At 54.6% G+C, this 12,865-nt stretch overlaps 4 protein-coding genes across 4 annotated transcripts; all 4 read left to right on the top strand.

Moving 5' to 3' along the window:
* Positions 1–27: 27 nt before the first annotated feature.
* On the top strand, positions 28–900 carry B0T26DRAFT_681670 (uncharacterized protein; the record flags this gene model as incomplete). Its single annotated transcript, XM_060440665.1, has 1 exon — positions 28–900. The coding sequence occupies one exon, from the start codon at positions 28–30 to the stop codon at positions 898–900; it is 873 nt and encodes a 290-aa protein (XP_060290920.1).
* A 981-nt stretch (positions 901–1,881) lies between these two features.
* On the top strand, positions 1,882–3,250 carry B0T26DRAFT_522340 (chitin biosynthesis protein). Its single transcript, XM_060435482.1, has 2 exons — positions 1,882–2,256; positions 2,328–3,250. The coding sequence occupies exons 1-2, from the start codon at positions 2,016–2,018 to the stop codon at positions 3,086–3,088; spliced, it is 1,002 nt and encodes a 333-aa protein (XP_060290919.1). The 5' UTR covers positions 1,882–2,015; the 3' UTR covers positions 3,089–3,250.
* Positions 3,251–6,095: 2,845 nt separating this feature from the next.
* B0T26DRAFT_617434 (uncharacterized protein) lies at positions 6,096–9,284 on the top strand (the record flags this gene model as incomplete). Its single annotated transcript, XM_060436011.1, has 3 exons — positions 6,096–6,509; positions 6,552–8,243; positions 8,784–9,284. Coding segments are annotated over 3 exons (2,607 nt in total), but the record flags the coding sequence as incomplete, so codon positions are not given.
* Positions 9,285–11,491: 2,207 nt separating this feature from the next.
* Positions 11,492–12,683, top strand: B0T26DRAFT_522158 (uncharacterized protein). Its single transcript, XM_060435481.1, has 3 exons — positions 11,492–11,814; positions 11,891–11,922; positions 12,119–12,683. The coding sequence occupies exons 1-3, from the start codon at positions 11,791–11,793 to the stop codon at positions 12,408–12,410; spliced, it is 348 nt and encodes a 115-aa protein (XP_060290917.1). The 5' UTR covers positions 11,492–11,790; the 3' UTR covers positions 12,411–12,683.
* Positions 12,684–12,865: the final 182 nt, after the last annotated feature.

Below are 12,865 nucleotides of genomic sequence, written 5' to 3'. Positions count from 1 at the left end.
GTTGGTTTATCGTCCCTAAAGCTAAAGATGCACCACGGTAGTGCATTGGCGGAGCCCCATTTGCAAAAGCGGACCATGTCAATTCACGAGGCCGGCCCAAGCGCCGAGCCTGACGACCCTTCACGACAGCGACTCGGAATCCATTTCGGGGTCGTCGGCCCGTCGTGCGGCGACCAGCCCTGGCTTCTTGAGCGGAAGACAGACCGGTGTCTCAAGAGCTGGCTCATGACGGCAGATGGGATATCCGCCCTGGCGGATGCTCGCGTGCTCCGTCTGGAGTTGTGCGAGGAGTTCTTCTTCGATACGTATGGAGAAAACAACCAACACGGCCTGGCTAGATCTGCTGCAGGGCAGCACCGGGACGTTCCCGTATCACCGGCGCAGCTCATGGCAGGGATACGATCTATCCTCGTCGCACTGAAAAAGCAGTTTGACGTCGTCGAGATCGTCGTCAACTCTCTGGGCGAGCGCAGCTGTATGTCGGACTACTTTCCAGACGAGCTGGACGACGGACCGGGCGTCCTACGTCCCACGGACAAGGTGTACCGAGACTTCATGGGCGAGTTTACCCGACTTGGCAAGGGCGTCGTGAAGGAGGTGCACCTAAGCGGGGTGTTTCCAGACGACTGGGTCGGCCTGATCGAGGCTAGGATGGGGAGTCGAGTCTCGAAGGACTTGTCGGTTTTCGCCGACGAGATCGGCATTTTGACGGATCCCAAGATTGACTGCGAGGGCGTCATGGACCACTATGGCCCTGCAGGGCCGACAGCAGGCTGGGAGAGGCGGATGAGAAGATGCCACGGCCGGGCCAAGACGAGAATGGTCAGGGGCGCCAGTGGACGAGAGACTGGGGATGACGCCCAGCTCGAATTTGACCCGGGCTATGTTTCCGAGAGTTGAGGTACATGGTGCACGGAAGGCTTCCGGGGATAGCGAGTGGCCACCCTACGTGCAGGGCAAGAAACCTAGTTTCATAGGTAGTTGGATATCATCGCCATTGTTTATCTCCATCGTGTTCGCTGCTGCTGAAAGACTCCTGATTTCCGGCGATTGGCAGCTGCGAGTGCGGAGGTAGCAGGCAACCATTGACAGAAGGGGCGTGCCGACTGCTCCGTGGGCGTCAAGCTCAAACCAACCCGAGCCTCACGCTAGCAAAGAAACTGGTGAAGTCACGGCAATCTAGTGTCTAGTGTTGATAGTTACTCCGTCCAAATCGGTAGGTTTGGAAATGTTTGCATCGGGTTCTGCAAGGGGCTTGCTTCTAGGGTGGTCAGAAACCTCCACGAGTGTACGGGGGTTGCCGAGCCAATGGGGGGCAGGAGGTACCCGAACAGGCTAATTTGGCGAGACGCTCTTGATGCCGAGAGCGCTGGGCGCAGCAAGGGAGTGGGGCTGCTCTGGGCCCTGGGGTTCTTTTCCACAGCAACGCTGTCGTCTTCGTCTGCCCCGAGCCTCTCACGTCACAAGTTCACAGCCAACAGCGGAGCAACCAAATGCAGGGCTGGGACGTCAAGCACAACAGGGCCATGACGAGCTTCCCGCCTCGACACATTCGTTGATGCATTCTTCTTTCGTTTTGTCCTGACTCTCGCTCAGTATATACGTATATCCCTTTCTGAATTTTCTTCCTCCTACGAGGCCCGCCATCGATTCACGCATCTGTTTCAATTGGCAATTAGTGCGGATACGCGCGACTGCGACCCGACGGCAATCAACGTTATACGAGACATTGCATCCTGCTCGCATTCCTCGCCGCCACAACAACCACTCTCTCCCCTCGTATTCCGCTAGCAGGCCGACCACCTACTCCCACCTTTGCGCGCCCGGGTGCCGACCTCATATCGTTGCGCGCTCGGCAGTTCCATCGGTTGATCGCATCGCCTCCGCCGACCCCGTCTCTCGCCGTTTCTGCCCCCCCCACGCCCCCGGCTCCCCACGATACCCAAAAGTACCATTCATCGGCGGTCTCGGCGGCGTGAACTCGTCGCCTTCTCCCCCCAACACCTCCCATCAAAATGGGCGCCTTTGGGGACTTCACCGGCTTGTGCCATATGGCGCCGTTGCCGCTATGCTCGTCGATAGGCCCCATAACGTCGATTGCGAGCGGCGTTGGTATCGAGCCTGACTGCTTCGCCCGGAACATCGAGCTGGCCAATACCCTCATCTTCCAGGGCGCCGCCAGCTTTATGCACATTATCGCCCTGGTCATGACGGTCACTATGATATTACACGTGCGGGGGAAGTTTACGGCAGTGGGTAAGACAACCTTCCCACGACTTGGAGGCGGCAATGGTTTTTGCTAACTGACGCTCCCTGCCCGCTGACAGGACGGAAGGAAATCACAACCTTCTTCTACCTCTATATGCTCCTCACTTTCTTATCCCTTATCATCGACGCCGGAGTCATCCCTGCGGGCTCGACGCCATACCCGTACTTTGTCGCGATCCAAGCAGGACTTTCGTCGGCCCTCGTCACCTGCTTGCTGATCAACGGCTTTGTAGGGTTCCAGCTCTACGAAGACGGCACACCGCTCTCGCTGTGGATGATGAGGCTCTGCTCTGCTGCCGCTTTTGTCATCACGTTCCTTGTCGCGCTCGCCACCTTCAAGACGTGGGCCGGACTCGGCCCCACTAATACGGTCGGCCTCTTTGTGGTCTTGTACCTGCTCAATGCTATCCAGCTGTTCATATACGTTGCCATGCAGATTGTCCTTGTCACCCGCACGCTGCAGGACAGGTGGCCTCTGGGCGACATAGCCTTTGGCTCTTTTTTCTTCGTTGTCGGCCAGATCATTCTCTACGCTCTCAGCTCGCCCATCTGCAGCGCCGTCAGCCACTATCTGGACGGCTTGTTCTTTGCCACGACGTGCAACCTGCTGGCCGTCATGATGGTCTACAAGTACTGGGACTCAATCACTAAGGAGGATCTGGAGTTCTCGGTTGGCACGAGGATGAACAACTGGGAAGTGAAGGAGCTGCTGCCCGAGGAGGACCGCCGCGCGACCGTGTATAACGACGAGCCTTATAACAACTCGAGCGCTTTTGACAGCTCCTTCTCTCCAAACTCCAACAGACACTCCCGGTACTGAATTAGAGGGACAGATTCTGCATTGAAGGTCTAGCATTGCAACAATTTTTTTGAGGGGGGGGGGGGGGTGCGGACCTGGCTTCACGAGGACAGAATGAAGTTTAGTCAGGGCCACAAAAGTTTTTCACTTTGCGGAACTACCTCTCAATCTCTTTCTTTGTGTTTGGGGAGGCCTCAATGAAATGACCTCTTCTGTATCAGCATCAGCGTTTTGGCTTATAATATTTGTTCTTTCCTGTTTCATCTTTAGTCTAGGTTTGGCGTCATGTTGGCTGTCAGCGAGGAAGCGCTTGGAATCATTGGCATGTCTTAAAACAAGTTGACCTACGTCGATGGGAGGTGGGGATTTTGCTGGGCTTGCACAATGTTTGGAAACAGTGTTAAACTCGTATCCCTACGACATAGCCGTATATAATTAGTTCTGTTTAGGTATTTGACCTTGGCGACTAAAACTTTGAAGTATCTTTTACAGAGAGAGTTTCCGGGCCTTTGAAGCATTCCTCCCTTCAATATTGAAAGCATAAGTGCATAGGTATGTAACAAGGGCTTCGCCGAGGTCAGTCAAAGATCACATCTAGAAACTCCGCAACTTCTGTCGTTGCGCCTGCAAAGTCCTTTGTTTTTGAAGTATGTACGAATTGGAAACAGGGACATCCAGTATTTCGACTACTCACGTGGATAAGTGGTTGATAACTTTCACGTTGGCAACCGAAAGGTAGGTGCCTACGATGCTTGTTATTATACTCCGTGAGGGTACTCCGTTGAGGCTCGGAATGTGTTGTGGTGTGATCAGATGTTTGACGCTCGAGCTACCTGCCCGCAGCAATTCGCCCCCTACTATGTAATGAAATCCATGGCAACCCCTCCCCCCATGGGTGGTGCATCCCACGTAAGTTGGTCACTTTCTTATGCAGCTGCGACCGCTTTCGGGGCTATCAATTCCCTATTTTGTGACGGACGTTTTTGGAAATGTGGTCCGGGGCTATCGCGTATTACCTACCTCTCTGTATTCCCTTGTAAGTTTGCGACCCCCTGACTGAATGCCTTCCCACAGCGTACTGTACAATACGTACCTTACCTAAACCTTGGGTACCTAGGTGTTTAGTTAATCTGACTTACTAGAAGGTTCGCGTCAATTAGCACATGGAAAGGCATGCACAGTACCTAGAGCATATACTTAAGGTATATATAAGTTAAGTCGGGTATATATTATACGGAGTAGTGGACATATCTGCTGAACAACCTAGAACACGACGCGAAAGTTAATAGAGGTACCAAGTTCCGTATCAGTACGAATCAGCCCATGACCAAATGAGTCGCTTGGCCGTTGGATAATAAGCACAGCGACTGTGCCAAGTTTCCAAACGGATTAAGGTCGTCGCATCGGCACAGGAGCTAAGGAGTGTCCGTAATCAGCGCGATAACTAAACTATTTCCCCTGTGCGCCAAGAGTTTTTCGAGTTGAGTGGCTATTCAGAAGTTTCGCAAGCTTTCAACACCCGCTAGCACAGATCCCCAGAAGAAGAATTGGTTGTTACGGAGTATTACTAGTCGATTCCACCTCTAGCTTAGTTCGCCGTCCCTGTTAAGCCACTTCCTCCCTCGGGGCATTGTTGAGGCGCAGGTTGGTCTTTTGAGTTTTCGAATGATCCCGTACCATATTCCGTTAAGGCACCTTACCTATTCACATATTCCGCGGTCTTTATTACATCAGACCTAATAGTAGCCGCTGGAATACATTTCTCTGTCCTTATGACCGACCTTCCACTTACCTCCACGCCCTGTCCGTCATGAGTTCCGGCCATCCTGAGTGCCCCACTTGCCGGGGTTGTCCTCACTAAGGACCCGACCTAGTGGACCCAGACCCAGCGGCGCTGTAGCCAATGCTGACGCTGGGCCGCGGTGGTGACTGCCAGTGCCGCAGGCGCTCCAGAGCCTCTAGCCCTCGCTGGCTGCACCCGTCCGCGCGGGTTCTCGGCTTCACGGCAGGGCAATCAATGGATGGGTCGCAAGCGAACGTCAAGTGTTGTTCGATAGTGTGTCGACCTGACCCGAGTCATCTATCGGCGAGTCTAAAGTTTAAGCGAATTACTCGGTACCTCTGTACCACCTTACCTAACTTACTAGTACGAATACTCCATACCACCGCGCCTTCCGATCCCAGTTCATGTCGTCCTTTTCCTCCTGGTATTTTTTTGCGTTGCTGCGAGCATTGGCATTACTTATTACACCGTGACTATTTCCCACCAGCCCCACCCCTGCTTCCCATACGGTGCGGACTGCGTGGCAACCTTGGCCTGTCTTTTTCCTGACCATCTCGACTAAGCGTCAAAATTATAATGCCCTATTGGTGACTGGCCCCCCGCGCTAACTTTCGCATTATTGCAGGCTGATCTGAGCTGACGGGTGGATCAAGCGGCGACCGACGCAACCTGGCGAAGCAGCACCTGGAAAAGGGAAACCTCGATGGGCCAGCTGCTGGCTTCTTATCTTAACTCTTGCACCGCCGAGTAAGTCGTGAGACAGCTGAGGGCGCGCGACGACCCGAAGGCACGCACGGGCTCAACCACGGACCGGACGACACGCTCCCATTTCGCCTCGTTTCGACTTTTGGCCTGCATCGCATCGCGTCTATCGCGTCTCTCCAATTCTCCCCATTCTCCTGTTTCTCTCCCGCCTGCATTCCCAATTGGGCCAGTCGGGCAAGTTCCAGGTTGGTCCCGTCGCCCGCGTTGAACTTCTAATCCTCTTGCGGCGCCCGCGCGCGCACACGCTACGCACGCTGGCCACTCGGTGCCCCATCAGCCATGGCCATGGCGGCGGCGGCGGTGGCCAACGACGACAATCGCCAGGACTCTGAACCGGCCCACGCCCATAACTACCCCCAAAATGAGTCTCACACCCACACCCACACCCACGCTCAGGCTCACGCTCAAGCCCACGCTCACGCTCCCGCCGATGCTCCCGCGGACGCTCCCGCCCACCCCCAGGAGCCAAACCACGAACTTTGGAGCGAGATCCAGGCCAAGTATTGGAGTTCAACCAAGGTCTTCCGGGCCCAGGAGGAACGCACTCTCCAGGAAACCCACCGGCGGCAGACCGAGCACCTCAACCGCAAGCTCTTGGACCTGTTCAGCGAGCGCGCTAAAATCTTGCAGCGGGTTGAAGAGTTGGATAAGCAGAGTCGCCACACCCAAGACCAAGTCCAAGACCTCGACCTCGACCTACAGGCGAAGCGCGCTGCCCAGGCCGAATCGTGGGCACGTGACGACGACGACAAGCGCCGGTGGTTCAAGAAATATGGCCCTGGCGGCTCTGCCTATCAGGAGAGCGAGGCCCAAAAGAATGAACACGATGTCGGCGCCGTGGTCATGCAGGACTCGCCAGGTGCCCAGCTCGTGCATGAAAATGCTGCCAATGGAGTCGTCACCGTTGGAGATGAGAACAAGCTGCCTGAGCGGGAGGCCCAGGTGACTTCGGAACTTACGTCGCCGCAGTCTACGCCGCTGTCGGAAACGTATCAATCGCCGATTCCCGATGCGCCACCACCAGAACAGACCGCAGATGCCGTTCACGCTCACCGAGCAGCTCCTCCAGTACAGCTGGGTGAGCCGGCGGATCAAGTAGCGCACATAGTGCGGCCGGTGGGACCTGCCACCCCAGAGGACCGGTCCTTTGTCCCGGTTACCGTGACAGATACTTCAGGCGTCATCATCGGGCAGGTCCGTCCAATCACCCTCGACAACCACTGGGTGAGCCATGTCAGGCAGCTGCTCATCAAGCGCAGCGTTCAGATCCGTCCTGGTAGGAGGTTCAACGCGGAAACTTTGGAGTCGATTTATGAGCCTAGCGACAACAAAGGCGCCAAGTGGCTTAGCTGCTATATTCAGGCCGCGGGGGAAATCCAGGAGCACCCCTGCCAAACCTGCACAAAGGGCGCTGGCCCTTATAGCTTGTGTGTCCTCTTGGGGGGTGATGATTTTCCCCGCTGCGGCAACTGCGAGTGGAACCGACAAGGCTGCCACGGCGCTGCTGCACGGTCGCTCTCAAAACAACACCCCGGTGTTTCTGGAGAGCCGCCTGCTTCGGGTGGGCTTATCTGGAAGCAGTCTGCTGATAATAGCTTGGTTATGAACGGATTTACGGCCGTCAACAGTATGTTAGCCAGCCAAGCCGCCAGGAACACGTCTCCAGTCGCCAAAGACAACGATGGGAAAGATGGCAGCGACTCGAAGCCAGGTGGCCGAAAGCTTCTCCCCACCACGCGCATGGCCCCCTCCCAGGTTGACACGCCTGCCGCCTCGTCGACTCCTATGACAGTCACGCCGGAGATGGAAGCTCGTGAACCCTCGCAAGACCTTCCGGAGATCAACAAGAGCGTTCTCAGCCTTCACCACAATGGCTTTGTTTTTACCGAGCCGCCCATCATGCGGGGTGTTCCTCTCGTCAAGGTTTCTCCCGACCATCCATATTGGGAGAGCGATTGGACCCCGCTCGAATCTTTTGTTGAGCCTCAGCTACAGAAATGGAAGGAGAAGTATGACCATCACCACCAAACAAACTCTTCGCAATCAAGCAAATTTTTAGCAAATCGACAAATCAACCGCGGGAATGCCATCCTCAAATTTCTCAAGGACGGCGAGCTACATCCTTACCAGATTGTTGGCAAAGAGTTTATCAACAAAACGCTTGTTAATTATGATGTTTTGTTCCGGATGGTGCAGGTTCTAGAGGAGCTGCCCAAGTTCAACATAGACATCACTCCATCGCAGTGGCTGCGTCAGCGCCTCCACGAGGTCCTTGTCGAGCAGGGTGAGAATTTTAGTCTTTCCAAAACCATCCATGATCTCTACCACGATCCGAAGGTTATTGCCCTTCGGACGAAGAGCGGATTTGGCAACATTGGCCGGCCGTCGGGCTACCGAATGGAAAAGGGTGCACCGGACAGCGGAGGACCTAAACGGGCCGTACGAACCCTAAAGCGCAAGGAGCCTCATGAAACTCCCCAGACTACTCCGACCCATGGACCCTCCAGAGAGCAGCCACTTCGACCATACCCTCCAGAACTAGTCCGGCCAGCACAACAAATCCAAGTCCAGGCAATAGCACCAGCCCCACCTGCGGAGATAGTTCGGCCAGCAGAGCCACCGCGCCGAGTGGAAGCTATCCTTGCAGCAGAGCCAGTTCAGCGGACGGAAGATGTCCGTCCGGCGGAGCTGGTCAAGCTCGCAAAGGCGGCACAGCCGGTACATCCAGTACAGCCAGAGCAGCCACCAGAGCCAACGCAACCGCCACAGCTAGCGCAACCGCCACAGCTAGCGCAATCGCCACAGCCAGCGCAACCGCCACAGCCAGCGCAACCGCCACAGCCGGAACAGCCAACGCAGTCTTCCCAGCCGGAAAAGACAGTCCGAGCAGCAACGCCAGTAGCGGCATTAGATTTAACGCCGAAGGCAACGTCAAAGGGTAAGTCCACTGAGGCCGCCCAGCTGGCAAAGGAGACAGCACAAGCTGAGCCTGCGCACTTGCTAGCGCGTCCGCGTTCTTCACACCACAAAACCGCTGGCCCGCTTGCTGGGGGCTCGTCAAGGCATAGCACTCGGTCGGAGAAGGGGACACTACGTTCGCGTTCGCCGCCTCCGCCTCCCCCGCCGCCGCCTAAGCATGAGGGCAGGGAGACCAGGGAGTCTAAGGAGATGAAGAGGCGTCGTCTCAGCACGGTTTCTGCAGCCAGCTCAGTTACAAGTGACGAGCTCGAGTATGCTGGATACACGTCGTCGGACTCCTTCAGTGCGGACCATGTGATGCAAGTTGACTGGCGAGTGTACCAGGTCAAGCACAGCCTAACATCAACCAACACGTTGGTGACGCAGTACTGGCACTGGGTCGACAAGGCCGATGGTGGAAACGAAGATAATATGTTCGAGCATCAGGTACTCAAAGATGTCCTGCCCAATAAAGTGACGTGGGGCGTCTACAAGGACCCCATCGACTTCCATCTTCGTCTGGCTGAGCTCACCGAGATCACGTACGCTGGGTCGAGCCAGAAGGTCATCATTGGCACCAAGGAGATCAAGGGCGTAACGTGGCGAGGCGACATGCTCGCACACTTTAAGCGTGAGCGTACTAAACGCCGCTTCTTGATCTTTATGAAGAGACTTGGAGTCAAGTTGGTCAAGACGACTAGGTATTTGAAACCCCATACCCCTGATATTGCGCTACCGAAGACACGTATTAACTTGATCGTTCCTTTTTAGCGAGTATGTCGAGGAAGAATGGAAGAAGATGGACACGGAGGTCTTGCCTCACTATGATTCAGAGTAGAATTCTAGGATGATACGTTGCATCAGCCCTCGTGCCCCAGCCGGGAAGCCAGCAGCTGCGATTGCAGATTCGAGTTGCAGTGCTTGACACGGCTCGTCCGAAGACACCGATCCCTTTTTGCTCTCTAGGTCCAGTCTTGGTAGTTCTTGTATTCTTTTTTTTCCACTTTTTTCTTTCTACCCTTCTTTTGTTTGTCTTTCCGAGGGGACGGAAAACGTCGGTCTTAGCGGATTCCCTATTTCCTCTATATCAGTATAACTTGTGCCCGGTTTTTTTTTCCTTTTCACGGGGCAAGGCTATGGGGGATGGGGTCGGAGTTGGTTCGTTCTAGGTGCTACCAGCCACCCCTTTGCGGAATGCTTGTTTTCTCGTGACGGGAATTTTTCTCGCTTGCTCTGGCTCGGAACGGGTTGTTCGGAACACGGCTTGGGAGAATGGAAGGGACGGCGCACCAAGTCTGAGATTGCTGTAGATACCTAATGTGAGTCCCGGTCGCGGTCCAACACCACCTTTGGCCGCGGACGGATAGTCAGGGACGCCTCGTTTACGAGTCTGGGGCTGGCTATCTTGTACGATTGATTCTATTATAGGCCGCACATAATTGCGGAAACCCTGTTCAGCGAGCAAAATTTCCATATGTTTTATAGTGATACATCTAGAATGTGATGTTTCGAGTTTCGACTACAATCCCTGCCAAAAAGTCTGTGTGCATTGACCACCCCACCATCAAATCTCACGACGCGTCAAAAACACCCTCTTTCTTGAACCACCCATAACTTTCTACAATGGTGCTCAATTCCAGAGCTTTTGGCACAGAAATAAGCGGAAATCGCGGCCCTAACCAGGAGCTATCGAAAGAATCGCGTTCTTCCATTGTCACGGCAGTTCTGGCCGGTATAACTAAGGCCCAGGTTGCGCGCGACCATCGCGTCCACCTCAACACTATTGACAGGGCCTCGGAACGTTTACTAGACCACAAAACCTTGGATTCGCTCCCTAGAAGTGGCTGCCCCATGAAGTTCAGTGCTGCGGATAAGCGTTAAGTGCTTCGTTACGTTCGAAAGGATCCCAAAATCAAGTGGAAAACTCTCCGCCGTCTTTTAGGCCAAGATGGCGTCTCTATCTCTATCAACGCACTCCGACTCATTATCGACGCGTCCAGCATAGGGCACTGGCGTTCCCCAGAGAGGCCAAAGCTTACAGAAAACGATGCACGTCGCAGATTTGGCCATTGCCGCTTCTGGCTCCCGCGAGAGACCGAGCTTATAGAGGCAATTTATACCGACGAATGCTCGATCCAGAACGACCCAGATAAAGGTTCTGGGTGGGTTTTTCGTTATAACTACGAGAAATTTGATAGGCGCATGGTCCAGAAGACCCAACAAGCTGCCTCTTTTGGCTTTATGGTGTGGGCAGCGATCTGGATGACTGGAAAAACCGAGCTTATCTTTATGGAGAGGGATCCAGACCCCCCCGAGGAGGATATAGCTCTATGAGCTATATTTGGGCGCTGGAAGAAGGTCTGCTTCCTCACCTGCAGTCCGGCGAGGCTGAGGGAAGGTTATTTCAGCAAGATAATGCTTCCATCCACACTTCTCGCGATTCCAAGGCGTACCTCGCAGGGCACGGTATCGAGCTGATCGACTGGCCACCTCACAGCCCAGATTTGAACCCAATCGAGCATGTTTGGAAGCGTTTGAAGGACCTGGTGTATGAAATGTACCCTGAATTTGAGGACCTGAAGGATAACGAGGCTGACAGAGCTCTTGCAATTATGTGGATTAAGGAGGCGTGGGTAGCTATAGATCAGGAGTTTATTCGGGCGCTCTTGGAGTCTGTGCCTCGCCGGCGCCTTGCAGTGCGCCGGGCCAGGGGCTAGTATACCAAATATTGAAGATCTGTCTTTAGGCTTCATTTTGATATTGTTTTTATCTCGGTAGCTAGTAAGTTGAGTAAGAAATAGATGGTTGAAGAATGAAGTGTCAGATCGTGGAAGTTAGTGGGGTGGCCTATGCACACAGACTTTTTGGATGGGGGTGTATAAAGACGCCTGTCTACCTTTGGGCAGGTAGGTACATTGGGGACAGCACCGTACGGTACATACCTTACCTTACGTATTCGGCCATGCGTGGAAGTCGAATGCTAGTCGCTATAAGCCTTAAAAATTATAGTGCCCTCAGGCAGGCGCGCGTTGAACGAGTAACAGTGGAGGCAGGAATCAAAAGCGGTGAAGCGGCAAAATCTCGGCCCCCAAACCATGTCTGACTGGCGCGCTGCGCCTGCCAGGGCAGTCTAGAACAGCAGTCCCGTGTACAGCAGCATCTTCGGGCAACGGCAATACAGGGCGCTCGCGCACGACCGCCGTCAAGTTCGAGCAAGATGTTGTATGAAGTTATTGGCATGGTAAGTCGGCCCCAGTCTAATTGTCCGAGCAGCACCAAACTGTCAGGCGGCACTGACTGACGATTGGAAAAAACAGGTCCGCCAGGGCAACCTCAACGAGGTCAAAGAGTATGTCCCCGCCTCCCCCATCCACGACACGCTCCCTGACGACGAGCCATTTTGCCGTTGCAATTCTACGGGCTCCCCATCTCATCGGGGCGACAACCGAGAAGCGAGGCAGAGGATAAACAGCCAGACGGATCAACGGCCAACCGAGGGAGCGATGCAACATACGAGACCAGGCTGCTAACACGATGGGGCGCAGACTCGTCTTGATAGCCGGCAAGACGGTTCTCCAGCAAGGCGGCGTCATCCGCGACATCAAGAATTGGGGCACCTTCATGCTGCCGAGTTCCGCCAGCTTGAACCAGGTCCGCCACACCCGCGCTCACTATTTTCTCATGCGCTACGACGCCAGCACCAAAACCCACAGAGAAGTGTACAGGGAGCTCGCTCGTGACCCGCGCGTCATCCGCGCCACCGGCGTCACCCTCGGAAACAACAAGCTCGAGACCCTGAGCAAGTTTGGCCCCATGAACTGGCGCCGCATGGATTAAGAGCTCGTAGGAGGACAAGACACGATTCCCACCGCGCAGGTGGCCCGTTACAGAAAATCGATGGCTTAGGTTTGGGACAAATGCTGCTGCGGCTGTGGTAGGCCAACAGCAGGCATACATATCTACATGAAGAAACGAGTGGAGGGAGTGTTCTGGAGGCATCCTCGCCACGGACCCATTCCAAGAAACAACGCAGATAGGCGAAGAAATGTGGAAGGGCGGTGGGGGGCATGATAGCCCTCACCTGTTAGCCCGCAAAACTCTTGGAGCCGGAAAGAGAGAAGACGCCGAGGGAAGCATCAATCAATGTACAATACGGCATGTACTATACGATATCAAAGTTTTTCTCTATTGTGGCACTACAAGAAATACAATAAGATTGCATGTCCCAGCGGGTGTTTGGTAGGCTGCGCATACGTACTAGTGTGTTTCGTTCTACTTTCGCTTCTATTTCA

Source organism: Lasiosphaeria miniovina, assembly GCF_030549165.1.
Source record: "Lasiosphaeria miniovina strain SMH2392-1A chromosome Unknown B0T26scaffold_8, whole genome shotgun sequence".
Taxonomy (NCBI): Eukaryota; Fungi; Ascomycota; class Sordariomycetes; order Sordariales; family Lasiosphaeriaceae; genus Lasiosphaeria; species Lasiosphaeria miniovina.
The sequence above is the reverse complement of the archived record's forward strand: the minus strand, read 5'-3'. Positions and strand labels throughout refer to the sequence as shown.

What these genes read in the sequence shown, in the direction of transcription:
- B0T26DRAFT_522340 (XM_060435482.1), top strand. Translation starts at nt 2,016, where the DNA reads ATGGGCGCCTTTGGGGACTTCACCGGCTTGTGCCATATGGCGCCGTTG. An exon ending in GGGGAAGTTTACGGCAGTGG is followed by an intron (nt 2,257 to 2,327) that starts GTAAGACAACCT and finishes GCCCGCTGACAG; the next exon opens with GACGGAAGGAAATCACAACC.
- B0T26DRAFT_522158 (XM_060435481.1), top strand. Translation starts at nt 11,791, where the DNA reads ATGTTGTATGAAGTTATTGGCATG. An exon ending in TGTATGAAGTTATTGGCATG is followed by an intron (nt 11,815 to 11,890) that starts GTAAGTCGGCCC and finishes TGGAAAAAACAG; the next exon opens with GTCCGCCAGGGCAACCTCAA. An exon ending in AACCTCAACGAGGTCAAAGA is followed by an intron (nt 11,923 to 12,118) that starts GTATGTCCCCGC and finishes GATGGGGCGCAG; the next exon opens with ACTCGTCTTGATAGCCGGCA.